Source organism: Bidens hawaiensis, unplaced genomic scaffold (genome assembly GCF_021521415.1).
Source record: "Bidens hawaiensis isolate Kalapana, Puna unplaced genomic scaffold, B.hawaiensis_p1.1 tig00001576_1, whole genome shotgun sequence".
Lineage (NCBI taxonomy): Eukaryota > Viridiplantae > Streptophyta > Magnoliopsida > Asterales > Asteraceae > Bidens > Bidens hawaiensis.
Genome location: NW_027491089.1, coordinates 465,592 through 493,219, shown reverse-complemented (window position 1 = coordinate 493,219; position 27,628 = coordinate 465,592). Strand labels below are relative to the sequence as shown.

The 27,628-nt window shown below is 42.2% G+C and overlaps 1 protein-coding gene and 1 long non-coding RNA gene across 4 annotated transcripts in view; one reads left to right on the top strand and one right to left on the bottom strand.

The window, feature by feature from the left end:
* Positions 1–27,628, top strand: part of LOC143589088 (uncharacterized) — a 183,052-nt gene that overhangs the window by 115,097 nt on the left and 40,327 nt on the right. The gene's annotated exons all lie outside the window — the stretch shown is intronic.
* LOC143589078 (root allergen protein-like) lies at positions 1,674–27,275 on the bottom strand. Of its 3 annotated transcripts, none has more exons than XM_077069936.1 (2): positions 26,948–27,275; positions 1,674–1,972 (listed from the first exon to the last, which is right to left on the bottom strand). In XM_077069936.1, the coding sequence occupies exons 1-2, from the start codon at positions 27,126–27,128 to the stop codon at positions 1,686–1,688; spliced, it is 468 nt and encodes a 155-aa protein (XP_076926051.1). In that variant the 5' UTR covers positions 27,129–27,275; the 3' UTR covers positions 1,674–1,685. The 3 variants fall into 3 exon arrangements, 2 of the variants coding, with proteins under 2 accessions (XP_076926051.1, XP_076926054.1); XM_077069939.1 differs by lacking the exon at positions 26,948–27,275 and adding an exon at positions 2,084–2,264; XR_013145208.1 differs by lacking the exon at positions 1,674–1,972 and adding an exon at positions 26,409–26,838 and having other exon boundaries at positions 26,948–27,065.

Here is a 27,628-nt window from a genome sequence, read left to right as displayed (position 1 = left end):
TGTGAATTTTCCTTTTATTTAATCTTGTTTTATTTTTTATTTAATGCAATCTTTTTTTATTTTTATTTATTTCAGTATTTATTATAAATAAAACAAAAATCTTATCATAACACACCACCACCCCTACTAAGTTCCATCACTTGTGATGGAATGTGGTAGGATGAGATGGCACACCACAATTGGGTGTGGTGGGTGGTGGATGTGGTGGCATCACTCATCACACACCCCACCCAATCAAATGGTGCCACATCACCAACCTTAAATCCATCACATGTGTTGGTTTTTTACTAAGGGTGGTGGTGTGGTGTGTGGTGTGTGATGGATGTGATGAAATAATCCACCCAACGACTCCATTCCTTGGTTTTCACCCCATCACACGCGTGATGGCCATCACGCAAATCTCATCACTCAAACTTGACAAGGCAGTGGTGACGGTGTGTTAAGAGCTATCACGCGTGATGCCATCACGCGGTGCCCCGTCCCCCCTTATTAGCAATTTAGAATCTTTACGAATAAGGGATATTTAATCTGAACCTTCTTTTAGTTAGGACACTTACCGTATTGTATGCAATTATGAGGTAATTAATTCTTTTTCATTTATCTCTTTCATAATGGGTAAGTCACACGTTCATTAGGTATACTTAGTTTATTTAACGAGAGAAAAAGAAAAGAAATGAGAGAAAAGAGAGGAATACTTCCTTTCTTTCTCTTTTTCTTTTTTCTTTCTTCTTAATTCTTTTCATTCTAAAAAGAAATTTTTTCAACTTTTCTTTCTTTATTTTGTTCTCTTACATTTCTTTTCTTTCCATTAATAATACTTGAGAATACATCATTTTTATCATTCTTTTACTTTCTCTTCTAAAAAAAATCTAAAGAACACACCAATTCCTTTTCTATACATTCATTTCTTTTTCTTTCTTTTCATTATTGAAACTCAGGAATACAGTGTTAAGAATTTTGATATTAATTTAATTCATTTACATGTCAAATAAAATGTTTAAAGAAATCCACATACGTCCATAGAGATATATTGTCAAATAATTCTTCACTTCAAATATCATAAACACAATTTGGCACAATTTTAATGGATTACAGAGAACTACACAATTAAACATGTTTATTTATAATTAATTTTAGGATGGTGGCTTAGGGGCCGAAACAACTAACAAAATTAAACATCAGGGTGCTTATTAGTTCAACATTTTCATTTTAGACTAAATGAGCTATAATCCAAGGGAGCAAAATTTTCAATTTACTCTTTAGGTTTATGTTATTGTCAAAAAAAATAATAAAATTAAATTTGTGGTGTCTTAAGAAAATTTAAACTCAAAACCAAATGGACTAAAGTAAGTTGCATATTGTTAATAATAAAAGATATAGAATAGAAAAGGTTACTTGTATAAGAAACCTACCTACGAAAATAAATGAGATTGAATCACATTCGAAACATCTAACTACGATAAGTAAAACTGAATAAAAACATATGTTAAGCAGGAAAACAAAACTCGATATAGATTATTTTAGAATCACTCAATCATTATTTATTATCACATAAAACTGAAACATGATACATCCATTATTCAACTTGGACAATATTTCAAATCATACTGAAAACTGAAAAGAAAATGTGTATATATACATGAAAAGAAAATGTGTATATATACATGTTGAGATCTTTAATAAGTTTATGCATGGGCAGCAGCACAAGCCTCGATCGCCTTGTAGGTCTCCTCATGTGTTTCTTTCTCTTTCTTAAGAATCTCCTCGGATAGTTTCTCGTCCCCTTTGTAATTATAAGTAACAATTTGCTGAAACACACTCCCTCCATCTGAAGAAGGCACAACCTTAACAGTATAGCTAATTGAGTTTAATATGCCCATCAAGATGTCACCCTCAACAAACGAGTAGCTAAAGCTATGATTGCTTACATCTAACGCATCAACCTTATATTTTCTAGTTGTGAATGGTACAACTACAGTAAATAAAAAGTAAGAACTATTAGTTTCATAATATATTAACTTTTAAGTATAATTCATGAGAATAAATATGTATGTATTGATTTTTTATGATTGTGATTTCTTACCATCATCAAATGTGAAGATCTTTATCGTTCCGACATCTCCATTTCCTTCTACCGTCTCAATGGATTTGGAAACTTCAGGCTTAACCTTAGGTGCGATGTTATCAAAGTCACTGAAATTTTTAAAAACTCTTTCGACAGGATATTTAGAAGGAATCTCAACCTGGAGAGTAGCGGACGACATGATTTGCTAATTAATTATCAAAGAATATTTGTGAGGGAAAAGGAGATGATTGTTGCGGTGAAATGAGCATAACAGAATCAAGAATAGATGATGTTGGAGTAAATTACGTAAGTTGACCTATTTTTTAGGTGATTCTTATCAATCAATTATTGATTCTTGTGTTCGGGTGGGCAGGGGGGAAACACGCCTGTGTGGATCTTACAGGAGTGTCTCCTCTTGTTGGGCTCAGGGACCGTGGGTTTGTTGTGGGTCAGGCTGCGTTGAAGGCTGAATCGGGCAAAGTTGTTAAACACGAGAAAACTTGTTTAGATAATCAACATGTCTTTCTACCATTTGCCTTTGATACATTTGGTTTTCTGGCTCCAGAGGCTGTGGAATTTTTGAGTAGGGTTCAGCGCGTCGTACACGGAACCTCTTCAGCTTCTAGGTCCCAAAGCTTCGTTTTTAGCAGGATTGGCTTTGCTATTCAAAAGGGGGTTGCGGCGCAGCTTGTTGCCCGTTTGCCTGCCACTTTATTGTAATCGTTTTATAGTAAATTATATAAAACTTCATTTAAAAATAAAAAATAAAAAAAATTATTGATTGATAAGACAGTATTTTATACACGGGATGAGTGGGAGGGGCCGATCAAGTTGCAGGACGGGTTCCGGAGGAAGAAAAGCAGAAAATGTGGAGAACATCAGAAGGCTAACTTCAAACTATTACATCACCAATTTACCAAATGGCTGCTCTTCCAAATCAATCTGGTACAAGCTGCAAGATTTGAGAAGGCTTGTGGATGTCTACTTAGCCAAAAAGAAAAACAAGTTTGGAAAGTCGTTTGGCTTTGCTAGGTTTTTAAACGTGAAGGATCCGTTGGCTTTGGAAGAGCAGCTTTACCAAATTCATATCGGTGAACTCAGATTGATGGCTAGTCTTTCAAAGATTCATAGATGGAAGGAGTTAGAGGTCAGAAATTCTGGTAATGTGCCCCACTCGGACAACTTGAAGGCTGCTCCAACTGTTTCTAACATTGGGAGTTTTGACAGGAGATCTCTTGCGGAAGTTACGAGAGGCAGGCATACGGGGCCATTCAGAAAGGAATCCACTGACAATGAGAAGACATCGACGGAGAATATCATCCGCATATCGGACTCTATCCCGCTTAAACCTTCAGTTTGGTTAAACCGGTGCGTAGTGGCAGAAACGAAGAATGTTGACATTCTTTCTAATATTATGTCCTTAATGTTGGAAGTGATACACACTCCCCACGTAAAGACATGCAGGAGCACGTGGGATTCAAAGTTAGTGGCTAAAGTGGTTATCTACAACGTGTCTTTGAATTGGCTAAGTCCATTTACTTTTCAGTTGAGTATTTCTAGGAATGAATAAGTCTAGTTAGTTGTTTTCCTTTTGAATTTGTTTGTTAGCAGTTTCCGGTTATTTGGGTTGTCAGTTGGCCTCTTGTGGCTATTTAAGCATCTTCCTTTTCCAAGTAATTTACAGTTTTTGAAGCAATCAAAGTACTAAAAAGTTCTTGGCCATATTCTATTTTTCCTTTGTTTATTGTTTATCACTTAATGAATATGGACGGACTTTTCAACTTCAAAACTAGATACATTGGGGGGCTTAATGTTCTGGTAGAGTTTCAGAATAGGGAGGAAGGAGGCAACTTTCTTCTCAACTATCCAGACTGTTGGACCAAATAGTTTGCTTGGGCGAGATGGTGGGATGATTCTTTCGTTCAAAAACATCGAATTTCTTGGGTTAAGGTATTCGGAGTCCCTGTACAGTTTAGGGATGTAAACTTGTTCAGTGTGTTCTCGAAAAGATTGGCAGAACCTTGTGGCCTTATGATTGCTCAGATGATGATAAGAACATATCGTATGGAAGGGCATGTATTCTCGTGAACCACCTTACTTTCATTAATCAGAATTTTGAGGTAAGATGGAGGGGATTGAGTTTTCAAGTGTGGGTGACGGAGGAACAGGAGGAATGGGCACCAGTTCAGAAGACGTCTCGGTTTCTGACCGCCAGGATTTCGAAGATTTTCCAGTGGGGGATTTTAACGACACTAGGGTAAAGGAGGATCATCTCCTGGTTTCGGGTTGTGAGGTCAACATGGGAGAATTTAACAACTTTATTTTGTCTGCCGGCCTTTCAGAGTTCAATGTGGGAGGCCACCGGTTTACTAGGATGAGCGACGATGGGCGTTACATGAGCAAGCTAGATCGTTTCTTGGTTTGTAGAAACTTTCTTTATAGATGGCCGTCGACTTCAGCTACGGATTTACCAAAGGTTCTCTCCGATCATTGTCCTCTATTTTTTATTGCTAAGAAGGTCCGTTTCGGGCCGATTCCTTCTAAATTTTTTAACTCATGGTTGTTCAGTATGGGTTTATCGGAGGTTGTGTAGAGTTCTTGGATCAAAGGTGGTCGGAGAGGGCGATCTGTGGAGTTAACTCTTATGAGAAAATTAATGGATCTTAAAGAAGATATAAAACTTTGGAGAGCGGCTAATAAAGAGATAGAAATCATCGAACTTGATAAGTTAGCTAGGCTTATTGATGACATAGAAGTCAGAGCAGAGGTTTCGGGAATTACGGATGAAGATAGAACGACGAGGGCTGATCATAAAAGTAAAATCTTGGAGATAAATCAAAGGAGGAGGCTCGACCTTCGCCAAAAAGCTAAAGTTAAATGGGATGTTGAGGGTGACGAAAACACCCGTTTTTTACATGGCTTCATTAACAGGAATATCAAGAGGTCTACCATCAATGGTCTTTCTTTTAATGGTAATTGGGTGGTTGAACCGGACGTAATTAAAGAGGAAACCTTTAACTTTTTTAAAGCAAAATTTGATGAGCAATCTGTGTCAAGGCCTCTGTTGATTAATAATAATTTCAGTTCACTCTTAGATGAGGATCGCTTGTGGTTGGAGAGACCGTTTACTTTGGCGGAGTTGAAAGAAGCTGTTTGGGCCTGTGGAATTGATAAATCGCCTGGACCAGACGGCTTCACGTTCAAGTTTATAAAACAATTTTGGAACGTTTTGCAACACGATTTTCTTCTGTTTGTTAAAGAATTCGAGCAAACGAGGCTATCACGTCACGGTTGCAACTCCTCGTTTATCTCCCTCATTCCGAAATCTAAGGATCCGATTGCACTTAAAGACTTCCGTCCCATTAGCCTGTTGGGTTGTATGCCCAAAGTCATCTAAATATTTTTGGCCTTAAGGTTCAAAAAGTGATCCTACTTCTAGTTGGATACGAACAATCCGCTTATATTGAGGGAAGAAACATCCTTGATGGTCACTTGATTGTCAATGAAGTTGTCTCAAGGGTAAAAAGTAGCCACAAAAAATGCATGCTGCTCAAGGTGGATTTTGACAAGGCTTCTGACTCGGTTGATTGGGCATATTTGGATTCCGTAATGGGCCTAATGGGCTTCGGGTCCAAGTGGAGACTTTGGATCTCCTCGTGCCTCTTCTCGGGAAAAGCTTCTGTTCTTATCAAAGGCACTCCAACTTCAGAATTTCATTTGAAAGGGGGGGGGGGTTAAACAAGGAGATCCTCTCGCACCTTTTTTTTTGAACCCGTCTTGGATTTGCCGCGTCAATACATCAATTATACAATACAAACTTGAATACGTTAAATACGGTTTATTGATAAGATAAATACATTATTGTAAGGATAATAAGTTATGGAGAGGATATAACTTAGATCTAGGACCTCACATCTCTCAAATGTGTGATCTACCAACAAATGAGCATGGAGCTGCCTATTTATAGGCCAACTGCTCCAATTCGTTAAGTTATGTCTAATTCGTTATAACTTTATAACGAATTAGACGTCATTCGTTATGATTCCATAACGAATAGTAATAATCTTAACGAACTAGTCTAGCCTATAACGAATGAGCCTCATTCGCTATACAATCCATAGCGAATGGGCCATTTACATTAAATATACATAAAATACAGAGACTAGACAAACAATAAATTATTCGATCGCTACGGACACCAAAAGCGTGCACTAACAGGCACCCCCTTTTCCGTAGCTATCGAATACTTTAATCTTGAATAATTTAACTGCAAATCACCAGTCACAGAACGTGCACTAACAGACACCCCCTTGACTGATGATTTTCGGGCTTGTGCAGACAGACAATCTTTAAATCTTTTCAGCAAACCAACAACTTGTAGCTTCTCATATTAGATCACCCCCTCAAAGTGAGCAACTCTTGGAGATCATCTCGATCATCCATTGGCGTATGATATAGTTTAACCTTTCAACAATTAGCAACAAGTCCATCATCTACCCGTCAGCACCTGGTAAAGAAAAAATATCTTTACGTTTAACCTCATCACACATCTTCATGAAAAACCTGATCATTCAACATCTTTCACTTCGGTTTTCCCTCTCTTGATAACGTGTATCCCAAATATACTCTTTGAAGCTCTTCCACATCCCATTCGCAAAGATTCACTAATGTTTGGGCATATGATTCAGAGTTCCTACCTCCATTAATAAACCCCAAATGATCAATTTCTTCAATCCAATTACAAGACTCGTATATTCTTCAATAAGATCAACCCGTTCGAGAATAGTCCCCCTCAACAGAAGTAATCCACCATTTACTCATAGCCAACATAGTCAGGATCAAAGTCCCTTAGAAAGAAGTAAACGAATAGACACTCATATCCCACATAGTTAGGTTTCAATCTTGAACAAATCAATCACCAATCGAAAAACAATTGCAGTCTTGAACTTAGTTAAACGTAGCTTTACCGCCATGAATTACCACCCGAATTACAGTAATTTTTCAAGAAACCTTGCAAACGTAGGAAGATACAAGCCAAATAATCTCAAATGAAAGTTTTATCTCCCCCTTTTCTTGATAAATTCAGCAAGGTCTTGAATAATTTTCAAAGTTCACAAACAAACTCCTCCTTAACTTACTCGCGGGCTCCCTCTCGGCCAATTGAAACACGTAAAAGTCGATCGGAAAATATGTTACCAATATTTGAGAGAAGAGTACCCAATACATTAGGAACATCCAAGAAAACTTTCGATTAAGAAAATTTTTCCCGATTTTCCCGCCAAATATTCGCCGAAAATTTTCGAAAAATAAATATTATCACCAATTTTTTTACGAATGAAATTTCACTTACGAGGAGTATCCAGTAAAAAATCCGTTCAAGAAAATTTTTTCCGCCAAATAACTCAATATTTATTACATACATAAAACAAAAGATACATTAACGATAGGATACAAAGACTCAAGACGCAAAGTGTACTAACAGACAACCCCTCGTCTTGAGCTATTTGTCTTTTACTTTACTTGAAGCGCTTGAACTGCCAATCTCTGCAACTATGAATCCCATTCTCATAACATACACGCATGAATCGTTGGAACTGCATAGCCAGATCATATGATGTATGCCGACGTGGTTATGAAATCGGCTATTACTAACAACTTAGTTAAAGGCGTGCACTTACCTAATATTGGTCCAGTTCTTTTTCATATGATGTATGTCGGCGATGTTATGTTTATAGTTGACTGGAATGCAGTCGACACAATGAATTTAGCTCGTATACTTCGGTGTTTCAATTTAGCCTTCGGTTTGAAGGTCAACTTCAACTAAAGCAAGGTATTCGGGATCGGGGTGACAAACTCGGAGGTTAGTAATTTGGCGAGGATTATTCATTGCGAACCGGCATCTCTTCCTTACTCGTTTCTCGGTTTACCGGTTGGATCGAACATGGGGCTCTCTAAACATTGGACTCCATCATTGACCGGGTTAAAAAACGTTTAACCGAGTGGAAGGCTACCTCGTTGTCATTCAGGGGAAGGCTCACTCTAGTTAAAGCCGTTCTAGGAGTTTGCCTTTATACTTTCTGTCCATGTTCCTCGCTGCATTAAAAATCGATCGAAGAGCTTGAAAAGATTAGAAGGAGATTCTTGTGGGGAGGACTCGGAGACAAACGGAAAATCAATTGGGTGGCTTGGGATAATATCGTGAGTCCTAAACGGTTCGGTGGTCTAAGTGTTGGTTCTATCAAATCGATGAATTTGGCTCTTCTTGCCAAATGGTGGTGGCGGTGGAGAACCGAAAAAGATCATCTGTGGACGAGGTGCCTGAAATCAATTCATAATCCTCGGCATCATGTTGACGGGCATTTGGCTAACAGTCCATACATGGACCTTGGCGTAATATTTCTAAGATTGGAAAAGACTTTTCTTCTCTAGGGATTGAATTGAAGAGTTCTTTTGTTAGACGGGTGGGAAAGGGTAATTCGACTCGTTTCTGGCTAGATATGTGGCTAGGTAGATTCCCGTTGAAGGATTTATTTCCGGGTCTATATAAGCTAGACGCTAACAAAAGTTGCCTGGACATTGACAAGGTATCCTTAAATGAAAATGGGTATGTAAATGTGGTTCTTGAGTGGTCTAAATCTAACCTTTCTCCGGAGTTGCGGTTCGATATTGCCGATCTCAAGGAATGGTTGAATTGTTCTCTTTCAATGGATGTAAAGAGGATGGGTGGTTATGAACGAGAGACTCTTCGGGAAAGTTCACCGTTAAAGGTATGAGGCGAGTTATGGCGGATGCTATTTACGACGACGACACTCCTTTTTGCGAGTGGGAAAATTGGGTTCCTATTAAAATTAACTGTTTCATTTGGAGGCTTCTGCAAAATAGGATCCTGGCCGCGCCTAATCTCATTGCTAGGGGAATGTCTTCTCTATCAAGCGATTGTCGGGTCTGAGATTTGGTTGCAGAATCAACAGAAAATGTATTCTTGGATTGTGCCCGAGCGAAAGCTATATGGAGAGTTATTTCTGTATGGTGTGGTTGGGATCTAACTGGCTTGAGCACCTTTGATCACCTTTTGGATGTGGTGGAGGAACCACATCTTTGTTCAGATAGGCGTTTATTGAAGGCGATTGTTTATTCTTCTTTGTGGTTTATTTGGAAGCAAAGGAAAGAGATAACTTTTAAAACTCGGTCTCTCTCCGCTGACTTCGTGGTTGAAAAAACTAAAAGGAATTTGTTCGGTTGGATAAAACTAAGGTCCATGCACAAGGAAATCAATTGGTCGGTTTGGGTTAACTCCCCGTTTTCGTGTATTGTGGCTTGAGGACTATTTTCATTTCGTGGTCCTTTTACTTTTCTTTTTCTGTTGTTTGTAATTGTTTTCCATCTTCCTGCTGGCGGCGTTTTCGCCAGTTTTAATATACTTTCATGTTCTTGTCGTGCAAAATATATATATATATATATATATATATATATATATATATATATATATATATAGACTGATAACATGAGAACCAGTGTTTTAAAAACCAGTTCAAACCGGCCGGTTGAACCAGTTAAACCGGATTTCGCACAGTAGGCCGGTATTTTGAGTCCGGTATTTTTGACCGGTTTGCTAGAATATCGTACCGACGGTTTTTGTCTAAGATACTGGTTTTTACCAGTAAACCAATTTTAAGCCCGAAATATTTTTGATATTTGAGGCCCATATTTTTTCAAAATTACTTTGAACCCAGCAATCAACATTTGAATGTGTAAACTTTAGGACTATTTTTTTTTAAATCGAGTGCTTTTGCATTATTTTTTTAATATATATTAACTTCTGTATTATTTTTTGTTATATGAATCATTTAGTTTTAGATAATTTTTGGATTGGAATTACATTTTTAGGAAATTATAATGTAAACTATTCAACCGGTTGAACCTCCCGGTATAACCCCATTCAACTGATTGTACCATTTTTTGGTCTAATCCGGTACAATTAAAATACCGGTTTTTAAAACATTGATGAGAAGTAAGCCCATCAACTTTGACCAAACCATCCTATCCGATACAAATAAAAGGGATATTAATATTCCTTTTTGTTTCTATTGCGTTACTTTCGTGGTCCTTTTATATGTTCTAGGTCTATATTAAGGTGAAAACAATTGTTTCTCATACTACTAAATTCTTTTTTTTTCTCTAAGTATTCGCTTTTAAAAGGGTATTGGTTTTTAATACTCCAAACTTTGACTCATTGGTAGATACCACTCTCAACTTTCAATTTGTTATCAAACACTCCCAACTTTTACCTTATTGGTTTCTAGCACTCCCGAACTTAACAAACCCTGACTCCGTTAGTTTTGTTGCTGACGTGGCATTGTTCTTGCTGATGTGACACTTTCTAATGAAATTATAATAAAAAAAGTGGGACCCACACCACTACCCAACCCCACTGGCCCTTATAAGTTATAACCTCCCCCATCAACCTTTATTTTAAAGAGACGACACCAACATTACCATCATCATCATCATCATCATCTAACAACACCACATCCCACCATAATCACCACCCACCACCATCGTCTCCTTTTCTTTCCCATTTTTTGTTGGTCACAAACTGAAAACAAATAAAAACAAAACTTCATCTTCTTCATATATTAACCCTAGGAACCACCCCAATTTCCTTTTAAAATTCATTTTATATATTCAAATTAACAGTCAGGACCTTAGGGATTTTATTCGGTAAATGAAAACGAGTAAAGTGATGGTAATATAACCTCTATTTGGTTACGAATCGATGACAATGTAGCATGGCCGGAAGAAGCGACGACAATGATGGCAAAATGGTAACACATGTGAGCGATTTTGAGTGAGAGAAAATGATGGCAAAATGGTAACACATGTGATTAGAAAACAAGAGGAATTGTCGGATTCTACAGGGTTATGGTAGGGACTATAATGAATCCAGGTGGATTTGGTTTTGATGGTGGTACTCCGGTGTTGAGTCGTTGACGTCGGTGGTTCTGGCTACTAGCTAGGTGATTATGGTGGCAGCTATGTATTGTGTTCTCCGAAGAGCAATAGTGATGATGGAGGCGTGTTCTTTGTTTATACAGAGAAGGGGATGTTCGTTTAAAGCAATGGAAATGGAGAAGAAAGATGGATAGTAGTGGGTGGTAATTATGGTGGGTTGTGGTGGTGCAACAAAACACCTTTGGCAAAGACAAATCCACGTCAGCAAAAACAATGCCAAGACAGAAAGAAAAAGAAAACTAACGGAGTTAGTGTTCGTTAAGTCTGAGAGTGTCAAAAACAAAAAGGGTGAAAGTTGAGAGTGACCGAAAATACAAAAAAAATAAATTGAAGTGATATTAACCAACGGATGAAAGTTTGAAATATTAAAAACCAATAGTCCTTTTTAAAAGCCATCTAACTTTGAGCATATACTAGATTGAAATTAGGATGGATATTCCTTACTCACATAAAATACAAATTACCATTATCTCACGTTTTAATAGTGATCTTAAAATAGAGTTAGTCAGATGAGACTGAACTTGGTAAAATTTAGAATGTGATGAATGAAAACTAACTATTAAAATGATTGAGACTTAATTAGTTTTTTTCTTAAAAGTATTGTCTTTAGTGGAGACTCGAAGACTTAGAATGATTAAGTGAGACTTGATTAGTTTTTTTTTTTCTAAACAGAGGCGGATCTAAGAATTTTTATTACGGGGGGTGCAAAATGAAATGGGTAGAAAACAGGGTGGGTCAAAGAGAATATGGTTAGCCGAATCAATATGGAGGCCTAGGGACTGCCTAAGGTTTTGAGAGGCCTCAATTAATAATTTGGGAGCCTTTTCAAAATCTTTTTAATATAATCCCTCCTCCTAAAAAGTTTATTGCCGGCGGAGTTTGAAATATCTCATTTTAGCTATTCAATTAAAGCCTCAGCCTTTTACTTTTTTTTCATAATCGGACTAGGTTCGGTGTCGCTTTGACATTGAACCAAATAACAAATAACATTATAACGTGAAATCAAATAATCTCAATATTCAAGTAGTGAAATATTATAAATGATTAAAAATTGGGCAAGATATAGGCAAAAAAAAAATACATTGCCAAATAACTATTAAGATAAAGAGAAAAAAAATATAATTACATTAACCTCAATCGCTTGACTAGTCAAATATGAATTCCAAAATACTTTGTTTGGTTGTGCTTTTACTTTTTGTTTTTTGTAGGGGTAAAATGTTTAAAATGCCCCTCCAAAAACATCTAAAAACACAAAATTGAAGCTTTTAGGTGCTTTTAAAAGAGCATTTTGGACATTTTACCCATCCAAAAAGCAAAAAATAAAAGCACAGCCAAACATGCCTTAACCAGCACATCTAAAATTAGTTGTCCATGATCAAATGACTTAAATTCAAGAGGCATTCACATATTTCCACTTCTTAAACATCTTTAATTATATATAATCCCCAATTACAAAAATCATTACATATTTCCCCTCTTTAAAAAATATATATTACATATTCATCCATTTTATAAAAATTACCCTTTTAATTTACTATTTTACCCTTTATATTAAAAAAACAAAAATTTATGACAAAATGGCAAAACTAGTCCTTTATGTTTGCACGTTTTTTCAATGATTGTCATTTAGCAAACTTAATGACAAAGAACATTCTTTATGTTTCAAATCCCTATCACGTTACCTCCTTTGTCACTAACAAATTTAATTTTTCTTGTTAAATCTGGTCATGTGCTTTGCATCTGAGGGTAATTTGGTCATTTTATTCTATTTATTACACATTATTTATATCATTTATCCCCGATTTTATACACTTTTCATTACAAATTCATTGAGTTTGATACTAAATTATTTGTAACATGGATTTGTAGGTTCGAATGACGAATTGGTCCAATTAAACAAGAAATAACAACCAAAAGGATGCAATTCAGAAACCGAACAAAACCGGGAATGAAGTAACAAGGTTTAACGGGTTGTTGTTATATATTAAAGCTTATATTTTGTCATGAACATTTTAGATAGAAAAACATGTCATTTCTAGTATTTAACAGTTTAACTCACAATTTTTAATCCGTAAAATTATCGAGCCAACAATTTTTTTAACAACGAACATAACATAACTCTCAAAGCTACAAGTTAAAGTTGAGCAACAATTTAACGATGCTTTGAGCATTCTTAATCCCTGGCAAGTGTGAACGAAAATGGTGATTAGAAAAATCAACACATGACAACATAAAAAAATGACTTCAAAATAAATCAAGTTAACATTATTACTATGTGACACCTCTTTCAAGCGAAAGCTAGCTTCAAGTCACTCAATGTCATCAAGACGGACAATCTCTCCTGTATATGTGTGGCTAATTTGCAAAATTGTGATTTCTTAGTAGTCTTCAAGTTCTCTATTAGATAATAAAAGGTTGGTTGTTTTGTTGGTATAAAAGGTAGTAAAATGGTGAACCCACCAGATCGATCCGACCTGTACATCGAAATGATTTGAAATTTCTTATGTTTAGCCCTATGAAATTGAAGCATCTACAAACAGTGCATTCACCAGAAAAAAAAAATCCTGGATTCGTCACTCCTCTTAATCGCAAAGAATTAGGAATATAAACAAATCTCCACACCCATTTGTTTGCATAACAAAGCCAATTACAATTCTTCAAACGGCCAATACCCAAACTTGTAGTAATCGTTTGACTTAAGAATATTCAAACTCAAAAATCCAAATGTACTAGAAATACATCCGAACAAGAAACTTGGCAAGCTCCTTGAAATTCGTCAATTTTAATAAGAGAACCAGTTCCAAAACAAATAAAATGCGATTACATTGACACATTGAAGAAACACTAAGTGACCCGGTACAGATTATAGATAATCTGGGGGTTAAGTAATGTTTCCCACGAATGAGATCTAGCTGAGAAGGCCGTTCTTCAGGAGACCTGCAAAACAAACACCGTAAGCTCGTCACTGAGAAGGGGGGGGGGTTCCTCCTTGTGACCACCCTCCGGCGTGAGAATCAGACTAGGTTGCTCTGAATATAAGTGTATATTAAGAGATTGCTAGATAACTGGATAGCAGATATCAGGTATAATATGATGATAATAGATAATGTAATGTCTCGAGATGATCATACCATTTGGGGTATTCATAGCCGAAGGTAGGTTTCCAAGGAGGTATGGCCGGCTGCAACAGTGTTCCTGTTCATCAACAGTAGCCTACGCACGTGCCCTGCTGGTAGTTGGTGGGTAGGCAGTGGCTGATAGTGACCAGGCCTGCTGCACACTATTCCCTTTCCACCAACTGCCGGCTACGCACGTGGTATGACAGTAGTTGGTGAGTAGGCAGCGGCTAATAGTGACACAGAACAGGAGCATGCTGCTCGCCATACTGTATCAGTGAGCTGTCGTATCCCTGATCAGATCTTTCGCCCATACCTCGTCAGGTACAGTAAAAGATCCTTCAGTATAGACTGGCTTATTTGGGCGGGAGTATTCCCCCTCCCGCCTCTGTGCGGGATTGCTCCCGGCTTGCTCATTCCTTCAGGTGACACTGAATGATCGAGAGCTAAGTGCCTTGTGCGTGTAGCCATGCTGCGCGGGTGGCCTTCCCTAATGGCTTGTATCCGAGGCTGCGGGGACAGGCGGAGTCCTTCACCATTGGGAGGCATTTCCTGCGGGACCAGCTTGCGTACTGCGCGTAAGGACGTTACGTCTCTGAGCATGGTTGGTCCTGCGGATCCAGTTGGTCTCTGCGCAAACGTCCCTGTTTAAGGTGAGTCTTGCGGGTCCAACTGGGCTCTGCTAGGACCTACCTCTTCAAGTCCCCCCAGTCCAATGTTCTTCTCATGAGTGTTCAATAAAGTGAGGTGAACTTTTGGACTTAAGCAAAGGGTTTTGAAAAGGGTTTTGTAAGGTTTTCCATGGGGATTCTTTCCGCGGAAGTCCTTGTCACTTGCAGAAATGCCCGAGTTTCCTGCTTGATCTTTGGGTATGATGCGGGTAGGTCTGTAACCTCCTCGCAAGTCAGGAGCATTGAGTCCCAGTTGTATGGATTTTCCATGAGGTTTTGGTAGTTTTGAACATAGTGATCAATTATGTTAAGACCACCAATTCCATCCTGGAGCTTCAAACAACGTAGTTCTCGACGTTCCCGCTATGCGGGGATGTTATTTCCGTTTCCGCAAGCACTGCCCAGAAGATCCTTCTTGGTTTCAATTCCCTGCGGAGCGCTAGGTATGTGAAGGGTTTTGCCTTAACACTGTACCCGCGCTCGTCTTACGGTTACTTTACTTTCAAGGTACCCCTGGCGTCAATTCCCTGCGGGTGCTAGGTATGTGAAGGGTTTTGCCTTAACACTGTACCCGCACCCGTCTTATAGTTACTTTGTTGCCGGGGTATTCTTGGCTTCAATTCCCTGCGGGTGCTAGGTATGTGAAGGGTTTTGCCTTAACACTGTACCCGCATCCGTCTTATGGTTACTTGGTTGCCAAGGTAAGGGGTATTTTCCCGCTTACTTTCGAATCTTTTTGAATTTTGAATTTTGAAATTCGAAAGGTTGGTAAGGATAAGAACAGTCCAAACATCTGAAACGTCGTGCGACGGTTTCTTCTGACTGTGTCAGGACGTGCAGGAAGTTATGGTGACGTGACAGAACATGGTCATTCCAGTCGCTTTTTCAGGCGCGTGGGCGTGATTTTTCAGGCGCGTGGCCGCGAAATTACTGGCACACGTCCTTTCAACAGCTGTTGCTAGCTTGCTTTTTGCCACGTGTCATAGTTTCATTGCACCTTTGATTTCTCTCTCCTCCGCATTAAATTCACCGCATTAATTGCGATTACTATATAAAGGGGGAGAGGGTTATTTGCAATTCACACTTTTCACTCTTCTCTTCATCTTTAAGGCGATTTCCGGCGAATACTCCTTTATTCAATCGAGCATTCTCTCGAAATCGCTCTCTTCCTCCTCTGCAAGATGTCCTCTCGTGATGCTGAAGCTATAGCTGACGACAGGGGTACTGCTGGTGAGTGCCAGTGTGCTCTGCCCGGCGATCAGTACCGGTATGTTGTCAGGAAGTTCATGCTCGATCATCTCGAGCCTGAGTTTCCTGAATCCCACCAGACCGTGTACGATACCCCCAGAGGCAAGATCGGGGTTTATGCTGCATTTTTTGTCTATGGGAATCTTAGATTCCCATTGACAAAATTTGTTTACCGTGTCCTTGAGAGGCACGGTGTTCATTTGACCGAGCTGCACCCCATGGCGATCGCCAAGATTCGCCATTTTGAGTGGGTGTGCCGGATTTTGGGCATCGAGCCCCATGTGGACCGCCTGATGACCTTCTATACCTGGAGGTGCATCCAGGGGTGGTACACCCTGACGACCCGTATTAAGGGTCTGAAGATTTGCGACACCGAGCGCAGTCTTCGCGCGTGGAAGCAGGAATTCTTCTACATTTCTGCCCGCGCCATCCCCCTTGCCATGAAGTTTAAAAATGGCCAAGCGATACCGAGCCTTCACGCCCCCAACTACCAGGAGGCGGAATGGTTTTCGAAGATATCCCGGATCCAATATCCGGTTTACCGGTTTGCGGAATCCGGGATGGTTATGTTAGGGATGAGCCGGGTGTGGAAAGATGCGTCTCAGGTTCCCATCCTTCTCGAATACGGTTTGAACTCTATTCCCTATGGTATGTCTTGTCTTTCTTTTTGATACAAGTTTGTCTTCTAACTGTTTCTTTTCTTTCAGAGGGAAATGATTTGGAGTCTCTTCTGTTCCCGCGGGAAACCGACGGTCCAGCGCGGATGGGTACTCGTGCTCTGGACGAGGGCGAGTTGCCCATCCTGGAGCAAACGGCGGATCGTTTTGTGGAGGTCTATCCGCTGGGCCACGAGATCCTGAGCCACCGGCGGCCAGGTAAGGCGATATTCTTTCCTCAATCCCTCAATGCTGTACCCGCTGCTGGAATTCTTGACCTGTCTTCTTCTGAGGAATCCTCAGATGCTCCTCCATTGGTGCGGAAGAAGAAAGCTGCTGCCGGCGGGAAAGGGAAGGAAAAGGCCTCCACAGCTGGTCCGGTGGTTCTATCTGACTCGGAGTCAGATAGTGAAGAGGTGGCGGGGAAGCCCGGTGGTGAGAAGACCACTGCTCCGGAGGCTACGACCGTTACCTCCGGAGAACCAACGAAGACGACGGTGACCGGCACTAAGAGGCCGGCTCCATCGGGTTCCTCCCCGCCCGTCCGTACGTTCAGGGTCAAGAAAACCCGTAAGTACAATCATAATGCCTTTGTAGATTTATCACTTCATAAATTTAACACTTTCTTCTTTGTGCAGGCGTGGATGTTGACGCATTCCGGGGTGAAGCGCAGGGGAGTACCTCCCCGCCAATGACGGTAGGCTCGGTCAGCCTTCCTGAGGCGTCGACCCAGGCGCCTACGCCTGCATCCGCTGGTCCAGTTGCTCGTTCCTTTGAGCCAACTGTTCCGGTCGAGATGACGTCACCGCCGGCCGTGAGTGCGATTTTTACAGCATCCTTCACGGAGCCGGCGGTTACTGCTACTGATGAGGAGGCGGCGACCGCGGCGGCGACCACAACGGCGACCACGGCGGCTGCCACCATGCCCGCGCCACCGGCACCAACAGCCGGACCATCAGGTACGCGCAGGGCTTCCCGCCAATCTTTGCCCCCTTCCCGTCTGCCTGACCTGTTGGATGGATTTCCTTTAGGTTCAGGTGATGGGTTTGGCGGCTATCGGCCTGTCATTGACCCTACAGGTGCGTAGGGTTCTTTTTTTCCCTTATATATTTCATCATCTTTTCCTAACTGCCTTTGTTTCTTTTGCAGTGTCGGATTCCAATGAAGTGTATGTTCCACGATGGAACATCCGCCGAGGAACAACCCTTCGCACACCTGTGGAGTGCGTGGACTGGGCTCGCCACGCTGCTCCCCCGGGTGCGTTGGGGGAAGCCATGGTTAGCTACCAGGAGGGTAGGCTAACCAATGAGCTTCGGGTTCTCCAGGCCCGGATGCAGCCGCGCGTCGAGCTGCTTTGTCGTGAAAACGACAAGTTGAAAGCAGCTCGCGCCAAGGACGTATCTGAGGCGCGTGCTCTTCGGGAGGAGAACCAACAGCTGGCGGCAGCTGCCGCCGACAAGGAGAAGGCCTTCAAGGCCCTCGAGGTTGAAGTTCAGGCGCGACTCGAGGCCCGTTCCAAGGCTGCCCAAGCTGTGAATGAACAGCTTCGGCTGGCCAGGGAGACTGCGCGAAACGCAACCGAGAGGGCTGCCAAGGCTGAAGCCGTTGCTGAGCCTTTGCGTTTGGAGAATGAGGAGCTCAAGGCCAAATTAGAGGCTCTCCAGCGCGCTCATGATGCCTTGGCAATGGAAGATGCCAAGAAACTCCAGGAAATCTTGGACCAAAGGGGGGTGCTTGACCACACCGAGCGGAAGCTTAAGGGCGTCGAAGAGGCTGCCGCAAAGGAAGTTTTACTTGCCAACCTTAACAAGAGCGAAACCGAACGCGCCCATAACGAAGCTCAAGCTGCCCTCCAATGGCTTCTTCGAGAAGCGTTGCCTCAGGTATGTTTAGCTTTATCTTCACGCTTTTCTTTTGTAAGAAAAGGTTCTAATACTTGTATTTTTTCTTTGTAGGTTGTGCGTCGGGTCTTTTCAGAGACCTCTTACGATGATGCTATGAGCGCAGCCCTCAACGCTTCTCATGAGGATGGGGAAAAGGCCGGCTTCTTGCTTGGTCTAGGGTTTGTTGAGAAAGGCGTCCCGCCTTCCAACTTCCCTTTGTTTGATGTGGATACCGAAGCCATTTATGACCAAGCATTGAACCAATACGCCGCCTTCCCGCATCCAGTGGTGGAAAAGGTGGATGAAGTAGCTGCTGCTGATGATGGGTTAGCTGTCCTCAAAGCTTTCCTCGAACCACCCCGTTCTTCTGACGGAGCGGGTCCAAGTGGAGGCGGCCCTCAAGCTTGATCCTGAAGATCCTTTCCCATTGCTAAGATAGACTTGTATAGGTTCTCTTTTAGGCGGGTAGTAACCCGGCCATTCTTGTAATATATTACTGAAATATAAATCTTTTTGCGGATAAGATTGTTATTTCCTTCTTTGGGTTCCTTGCTTTATAAACTTATGACTTGCATAGTTTGTTTAAATTAGCAATTTTCCAAGTGTTTAGAATAAGTTAACCTTTGAACGTGGTTGATAATGGGTTAAAGTTTCGCTTCCTCCTTCGTGATTGTGCGGGTAGAACCGTCACTTGCACTTGGATGGCTAAACTTTAACCTTCATCTGACCTGCGTGTAGGTTTTCCTCATTTTTCCTCGAAATTTCTAAGTATTTAGGATAAGTTAACCTTTGAACGTGGTTGATAGTGGGTTAAAGTTTCGCTTCCTCTTTCGTGATTGTGCGGGTAGAACCGTCACTTGCACTTGGTAGGATGGCTAAACTTTACCCATACCTGACCTGCGTGTAGGATTTCCTTAATTTTTTTTTTTTTTTTTTTTTTTTTTTTTTTTTTTTTTTAGGATAACCTTTGAACGTGGTAGATAATAGTTTGAAGTTTTGCTTCCTTATTTGTGATTGTGCGGATAAGACCGTCACTTGCACTTACAAGGATGGCTAAACTTTACTTACATCATACCTGCGTGTAGGTTTCCCTTATTTTTAACGTTGTGTTTATGCGGGTTTTGCCGCCTTCCACACGTAACGACTTACTTCTCCCCATTTATGCAGTAAATACCAGCACCAGTGGGAAGTTCATAAGGATAAAGGTAAACACATTATGAAAGGAGAATCATTTCCATTAGAAGTGGCTCTTGGCCTTTTCTTTACAAGTTTTGGAATTGATCTACATATAACATTTGCGTAATTGAGCTCCATTCCATGTTCTTGGGATGGGAGTGCCATCGAGTCTTTCGAGCCGGTATGCGCCCTTTCCCAGAACTTGTTTGATAACGTATGGCCCTTCCCAGACCGGGGCCAACTTTCCTGGGCGTTCTTGGTTCGAAGCCTCGTTGTTACGCAGTATGTAGTCTCCTTCCTTGAAGTTGCAGAGTTTTACCCGCGTGTTGTAGTACTTTTGCATTTGTCGTTTATAGTTCTCTTCACGCACTGCGGCTAAGTCTCTGCGTTCCTCGGTTAGCATAAGATCCAACCGTCTTTCCGCATCATTGTCTTCTGGCTGACTCAAGACCCTTGGTGAGGGTAGACCAATTTCGACCGGGACCATGGCTTCAGTGCCATAAGTGAGGCTGAACGGGGTTTCTCCCGTACTGGCCTTCTTCAACGTTCTGTTTGCCCAAAGGACGTGCGGAAGCTCGTCCACCCAGCCGGATCTGTGTTTCAAGAGTCTTTTCTTTATGCCTTCGACGATGCTTTTATTTGCTCTTTCCACCTCACCATTACCTTGCGGGTGTGCCACTGAGGTAAAGGTGTGGGTGATTTGAAGTTCTTTTAGCCACTGTTGTAGCTTCTTGTCAGCAAAGTTGGTGCCGTTATCGCTCACCAAATTCTGTGGAAGTCCAAAACGACAAATTATAAATTCCCAAATAAATTTTTTGATATGCTTTGCGGTTGTTTGGGCTAAAGGTTTTGCTTCTATCCACTTGGTGAAGTAGTCGATGGCTACCACTAGGAACTGAACATTTCCTGCTGCTGTAGGAAATGGGCCTGTCACATCGATGGCCCACTTCTGAAATGGCCACGAAGAAGTGACTGGAACTAGTTCGTTTCTCGGGCGATGCGTGTTAGGTGCGTAAAGCTGGCAAGACCTGCATTTTCTGATGTATGCCAGTGCATCCGTATGCATCCCCGGCCAAAAGTATCCCGCGTTGTTTAGCTTTGCTACAACAGCGCGGGGACCTGCGTGTACCCCGCAGATGCCTTCGTGTACTTCCCTTAGGAGGTAGTCGGCATCTTGGTTGTCCACGCATCTCAAGAGTGGGCCAAGAAAGTTACGTCTGTAAAGGATGTCATTGACGAGTTGATAATTCAGTGCTTTACAGCGTAGTTTTCTTGCCTGTGTTTTTGACTCTGGTAGTATTCCTGCTGCAAGGTAATTTGTTATTGGTGTCATCCACGTTTCTGTACTGGTTTGGATGACACAAATTTCCTTGTGCGGGACTGATGGTGCTTCGAGGAGTTCAATGCGGATGTCCTTTCCCAAGTGGGTGAAGGCTAGTGATGCAAGCTTGCTTAACGCATCCGCAGATTTGTTTTCGCTGCGCTTGACGTGTATGACTTTACAATCACTAAAATCACGCATAAGGGTTTTTGCCTGGGCGAGGTACAGGGCCATGGTGTCGTTCACAGCCGTGTATGTCCCATTTATTTGGTTGGCCACCAGCATGGAATCCACGTGGGCTTCCAAGTTTTTCACTCCCATCTTACGCGCAATTCTCAAACCGGCCAAGAATGCTTCATATTCGGCTTCGTTATTCGTACTTGGAAAGTCCAGCCGAATAGCGTAAGTATATTCTTGGCCCGCTGGGTTGGTTAATTTTAACCCTGCGCCTGAACCCTCGTTACTGGCTGCTCCATCAGTGTAGAGTCGCCAGACATCATTGACGTCCTGTGCTGGGGAGGGTTGAGCCTCCTCCTGGCACTCTTTTTCCCGCGAAGCGGGGACTTCTGCAATAAAATCGGCCAAGACCTAGCCTTTTATGGCTAGTCTTGGCTTGTACTTAATTGCATATTCTCCCAATTCAATTGCCCATTTGGCTAGACGTCCCGATAATTCGGGTTTGCCTAGAACATTTGAGAGTTTGAAGTTGGTGAGAATGGTGATTGGGTGGCCCTGGAAATATCGTCTTAACCTGCGTGAAGCGTGTATAAGTGCTAAGACTAATTTTTCAAGGGTAGAGTACCGGGTTTCTACGTCTGTTAGTACACGGCTAACATAATAGATTGGCATCTGGATGCCCTTTCGTTCTACTAGCAGGACTGCCCCGGTTGCTCTATCTGTTGCGGAAAGGTATAGGATTAACTCCTCTCCCGCTTGTGGTGCTGAAAGTGTTGGGAGTTCGATCAGGCGTGACCGAATCTCCTGAAAAGCTGCTTCCGCTTCTGGTGTCCAGCGGAAGTGCGTTTTCTTCAAGCAGTTTCTCAATGTTGACACGAAAGGAAACGACTTATCCGCATGGTTTGCCAAGAAGCGATTAAGTGCGACTAGTCGCCCATTCAGTGTCTGAGCCTGTTTGATGGTGGTAGGTGATTCCATTTTAACAATGGCTTCGACCTTTTCAGGGTTCGCTCTAAAGCCATCTTTAGTAACAATGACTCCCAAGAACTTCCCTTCTTCCATCCCAAATGAACACTTGCTCGGGTTGAGCTTCATGTTTATCTTTCGGAGCGTGTTGAAAGTTTCTTCAATGTCTTTCAACATCGCCTCAGGCTCGAGGCTTTTGATGACCAAATCATCCATATAGACTTCCAAGTTTCTCCCGATTTGGGCATGAAACTCTTTGTCCATTAGTCGTTGGTACGTGGACCCTGCATTCTTAAGTCCGAATGGCATCATTTTATAACAAAATGTACCATCGGGCGTCCGAAATGCGGTTTTGTCCTGGTCATCAATGGCCATGTGGATTTGGTGGTACCCCTTATACGCATCCAAGAAGCATTTAAGGCGAAATGGTGCCAACGAATCCACTTTGAGATCAATTTCTGGTAACGGATAACAATCTTTGGGGCATGCTTTGTTCAAATCTTTGAAATCTATGCACATGCGCCATTGTTTGTCATTCTTCGGTACCATTACGGGATTTGCAACCCATGTTTGATATCTACTAACGCGTACGATGCCTGCGTCAAGGAGTTCCTTGACTTGGGTTCTACACGCGTTAGTTTGTTCAGGCCCCATTACTCTGCGCTTTTGTACGATTGGCGTAACAGCCGGATCGCATTTGAGCTTATGCTCCGCCTTACTTCGGGGTACACCAGTCATGTCAGCTGGTGCCCACGCAAAGATGTCAGCGTTTTTCTGCAGTAAGCGTTTGAGTAAGGTGCGGGTGGGATCAACGATTGTTGGTCCAATGGTAACGGCCTGGTCGGGGTATTTGCCATTGAAGGCCCATTTTTCCGGTTCAGTGATGGTTGGTTTAGCCTTCTTCGGTTTGGGTTTAGATGAGACAGATGCGATGCATACCTGGGGAATGCCAGAGATCATTGCTACACCCTCAGCTGTTGGCCATCCCATCATGCCGTGGACTGAAGATACCACGGCGTTGAATCTTGCCATCCCGTCTCTTCCAAATAGGATGTCGTACGTGTGGTGTGGCTTTTTCATCACGACAAAATCCACGTCTTCTGTGCGTGAATGATTCCCATCAGTAAGAGTAACGGGGAAAGATAGGATACCCAGGGGTGTTTCTGTACTGCCGTCAAACCCTTCCATTGAAGCGTAGACCGTTTCCAAGCATTCTTTGTCTTCATCATCCAGCTTATCAAAGAACTGCCTGTACATCACTGTTGACGAAGCGCCGTTGTCAGCAAGAGTGCGGGAAGTGATGTAGTGCCCCAGCTGGCTTCTGATGACGATGGGGCCTTCTTTGCTGGGGCCTACTGGCACTCGCGGGAAGCGCACCTCAGCTTCCTTCCACGCGCATGGTTCTGTCACCCGTCTTTTTCTTCCTCTGACCTTGCCATGAACCATGTTGATGCTGATGTCGACGGGCTTTCGTCCGTTACCTCTGTACCGGTTGTCATTCCTTCCTCCCTTCCTGATCGATGCCACGAGATGTGCAAGCCTTCCATCCTTGACAAATGTCTCAATAATATCCTTCAAGGATGTGCACTCTTCAGTACCATGACCCTTTGTCCCGTGGAAATCACAGGATTTGCTTTGATCCGTATTAGGTTTCTGCCGGATCGATGGGGCTTTGGGCCATGGCAATTTTTCCGTGGCAAATATCTCCGTGACGCTCTTCGTGAGTGGCGTCCACCGGTGTTTTCGATTTGAAGGGTGTGTGTTGTCCCTTCCGCCAACAAGAGGGCGAGAGCTGGATGAGGTGTCAAAGTTTACCCTTGACTGCCAAATACCTAGCCTCCTCTTTTTGTTCTGCCGGGCGATCCGGACATTGTTCTCTCTTGTCCTCTGCGTGTAGAGGTGTGTACTCTGGGGAAGATCCCTTCCCAGTTGCTTTTCCGTCTCGGCAAAGCGCTTTGCCGCTGTCATGATGGCATCCCAAGTTGATGGCATGCCATCCTTACCCGTCAATGTGCGGATAAGTTCTGGGTATTCGGCGCCTTGGATGAAGGCGGCGCGAACCAGATCCTCACTTATGTTGCCGAGACTAAGCTTTTTGGAGTTGAAGCGAGTGATGAAGTCTAGTAAAGATTCATCCTCCTCTCTCACGCAGTTGAGGATCGTCCACTGCTCTTCAGTGTACTTCCTCTGTTGGCTGAAGTGCTGGCTGAACTTGTTCTGAAAGTCCGCCCAGTCATATATGTGGTGGATCGGTAAACGATCGAACCATGCCCTGGCCGCTCCGACCAGAGTCATCTGGAACATGTAACACCACGTGGGTTCCGTCCAGTTGCTGACGGTAGCCCCCGCAATGAACCTGTTCAGATGGTCGTCTGGGTCGGATAGACCATCATAAGTGCCAATGTTGGACATTTGTTTGGCACTTCTCGGGGCGATTGCTTCCGCAATGTCTCTTGCGAATTTTGACCTTCCTGCATTTGTAGCAGTTGGTCTAAAGGTTTTGGAGAAGTCACGCGGGTTTCTCTCCGCGATTGGTTTAAAAGCTTCCCCAAAATTCCTTTTTGGTTGGACGTCCGTGTCCTTACGCTTCCCTTTCGCCTTATGGCGAGGGTTCGCGTCGGTATCGGACTCCAACTCGTCGTCTGAGTACTCGCAGTCACTGCTCATATTGAGGTGTTGGCGAGTACTGGTGAATTCGTCAGCCTGTTGAACTGAACGCAAGCGTTCATCCAATTCGGCTTGGAATTCTCTTTGCCGTGCTTCGGCCCACGCCTTCACTTGATCTAGTGTTTGGCGAGGGACCTTCGTTCGTTTTTCCGGTTGGGTATCGGTGAACCCCAATGGAATATTTACTCCACTTGCCCCGGCTTGGGTAGTCGGGGTAGTGTTCGTAAGGATTGTATAACCGCCGGTGTTCCCCCCAGTTGCTGGGGTTGTTACCGGGGTTTCTTGGTCGGTTACAGGCCTTTGGACCGGAGTAACGTTAACCATTTCTTCAGAAATTGTGAAAAAACTAAAATAGTTCTAGCTTTTATGCACGGATGGCGCCAATGAAGAAACACTAAGTGACCCGGTACAGATTATAGATAATCTGGGGGTTAAGTAATGTTTCCCACGAATGAGATCTAGCTGAGAAGGCTGTTCTTCAGGAGACCTGCAAAACAAACACCGTAAGCTCGTCACTGAGAAGAGGGGGGTTCCTCCTTGTGACCACCCTCCGGCGTGAGAATCAGACTAGGTTGCTCTGAATATAAGTGTATATTAAGAGATTGCTAGATAACTGGATAGCAGATATCAGGTATAATATGATGATAATAGATAATGTAATGTCTCGAGATGATCATACCATTTGGGGTATTCATAGCCGAAGGTAGGTTTCCAAGGAGGTATGGCCGGCTGCAACAGTGTTCCTGTTCATCAACAGTAGCCTACGCACGTGCCCTGCTGGTAGTTGGTGGGTAGGCAGTGGCTGATAGTGACCAGGCCTGCTGCACACTATTCCCTTTCCACCAACTGCCGGCTACGCACGTGGTATGACAGTAGTTGGTGAGTAGGCAGCGGCTAATAGTGACACAGTACAGGAGCATGCTGCTCGCCATACTGTATCAGTGAGCTGTCGTATCCCTGATCAGATCTTTCGCCCATACCTCGTCAGGTACAGTAAAAGATCCTTTAGTATAGACTGGCTTATTTGGGCGGGAGTATTCCCCCTCCCGCCTCTGTGCGGGATTGCTCCCGGCTTGCTCATTCCTTCAGGTGACACTGAATGATCGAGAGCTAAGTGCCTTGTGCATGTAGCCATGCTGCGCGGGTGGCCTTCCCTAATGGCTTGTATCCGAGGCTGCGGGGACAGGCGGAGTCCTTCACCATTGGGAGGCATTTCCTGCGGGACCAGCTTGCGTACTGCGCGTAAGGACGTTACGTCTCTGAGCATGGTTGGTCCTGCGGATCCAGTTGGTCTCTGCGCAAACGTCCCTGTTTAAGGTGAGTCTTGCGGGTCCAACTGGGCTCTGCTAGGACCTACCTCTTCACACATCTACAAATAATAGGTAACACTAAATAAAAAAAATGTTGATAAAAAAGTAACTAAGTCTAAATTTAGTATATATTGTTTGGAATCACTTGATCATAATTTATTATCACATCAAATTGAAACATATATGCACAACTATCATTCAACTTGAATCTTCTCCGTTATTTCAAACCATACTAAAAAGTGAAAAACAAATTGCATAGGTTGAGATCCTAAATAAGTTTAAGCATGAGCGGCGATATAAGCCTCGATCGCCCTGCAGGTCTCCTCATGTGTCTCTTTCTCTTTCTTGAGAATCTCCTCGGATAGTTTCTCATCTCCTTTGTAGTTAATTATAAGTAACAGTTTGTTGAAACACACTTCCGCCGTTTGAAGAAGACACAACCTTAATATTATAGCTAATTGAGTTTAATATGCCCAGCAAGATGTTGCCTTTAATGAACGAGTAACTAAAAGCTATGATTGTTTGCAACAAAGGCATCAACCTTGTATTTTCCAGTTGTGAACGGTACATCTATATTAAATAAAGAGTGAGAAGAACTATTAGTTGCACAATATATTATTTTTTTAGTATAATTCGTGAAAAAAAATATTATTAACTTCGTAATAGTGTGATTTCTTACCGTCACCAAATGTGAAGATCTTTATTGTTCCGACATCTCCGTTTCCTTCTATTGTCTCAATGGATTTGAAAACATCAGGCTTAACCCTAGGTGCGATGTTATCAAAGTCACTAAAAGTTTTGAAAACTATATCGGTAGGATATATAGAAGGGATCTCGACCTGGAGAGTAGCGGACGACATGATTGGCTAATTAATTTAAAAGAGAAAATTTGTGAGGGAAAAATAGATGATTGTTGCAATGAAATGTGCATAAACTTTGTGGTATTTATAGAATGATACGATGGAGAACTAAACCCATCAACTTTGACCCAACCATTCCTCGGATACAAATTATAGGGGGATATTAATACCTCTTGCGCATAATGCGCTCAAATTTGGCTACAATTAACATTTAACAATTGGTTTCTCATATTATATGTTTCAGATATATTAATAGTTAAAAACACTTACACGTGATCAAGTTTTTACACAGCATGTCACTAAAATAGTAAAAAAAAGAATTTCACATATGAAAAATTATTTTTGTTAGTTTCTATTACTACTAAATGCATTTTCTTTTTCAAAATATTCGGTATCAAAACCCATCAACTTTGACCAAATATTGAGATGGATATTCATATTGAGAGCATCCATGATAAGATATTCTTAAGAAAAAAGTGGTGATGTGAATAAGTGAATAT

Bases quoted from the DNA above. Each gene is read 5' to 3' on its own strand.
- LOC143589078 (XM_077069936.1), bottom strand. From the start codon at position 27,128: ATGTCGTCCGCTACTCTCCAGGTCGAGATCCCTTCTATATATCCTACC. The intron at 1,973-26,947 runs GTAAGAAATCAC...TATTTACTGTAG, and splicing joins GATCTTCACATTTGGTGACG to TTGTACCATTCACAACTAGA.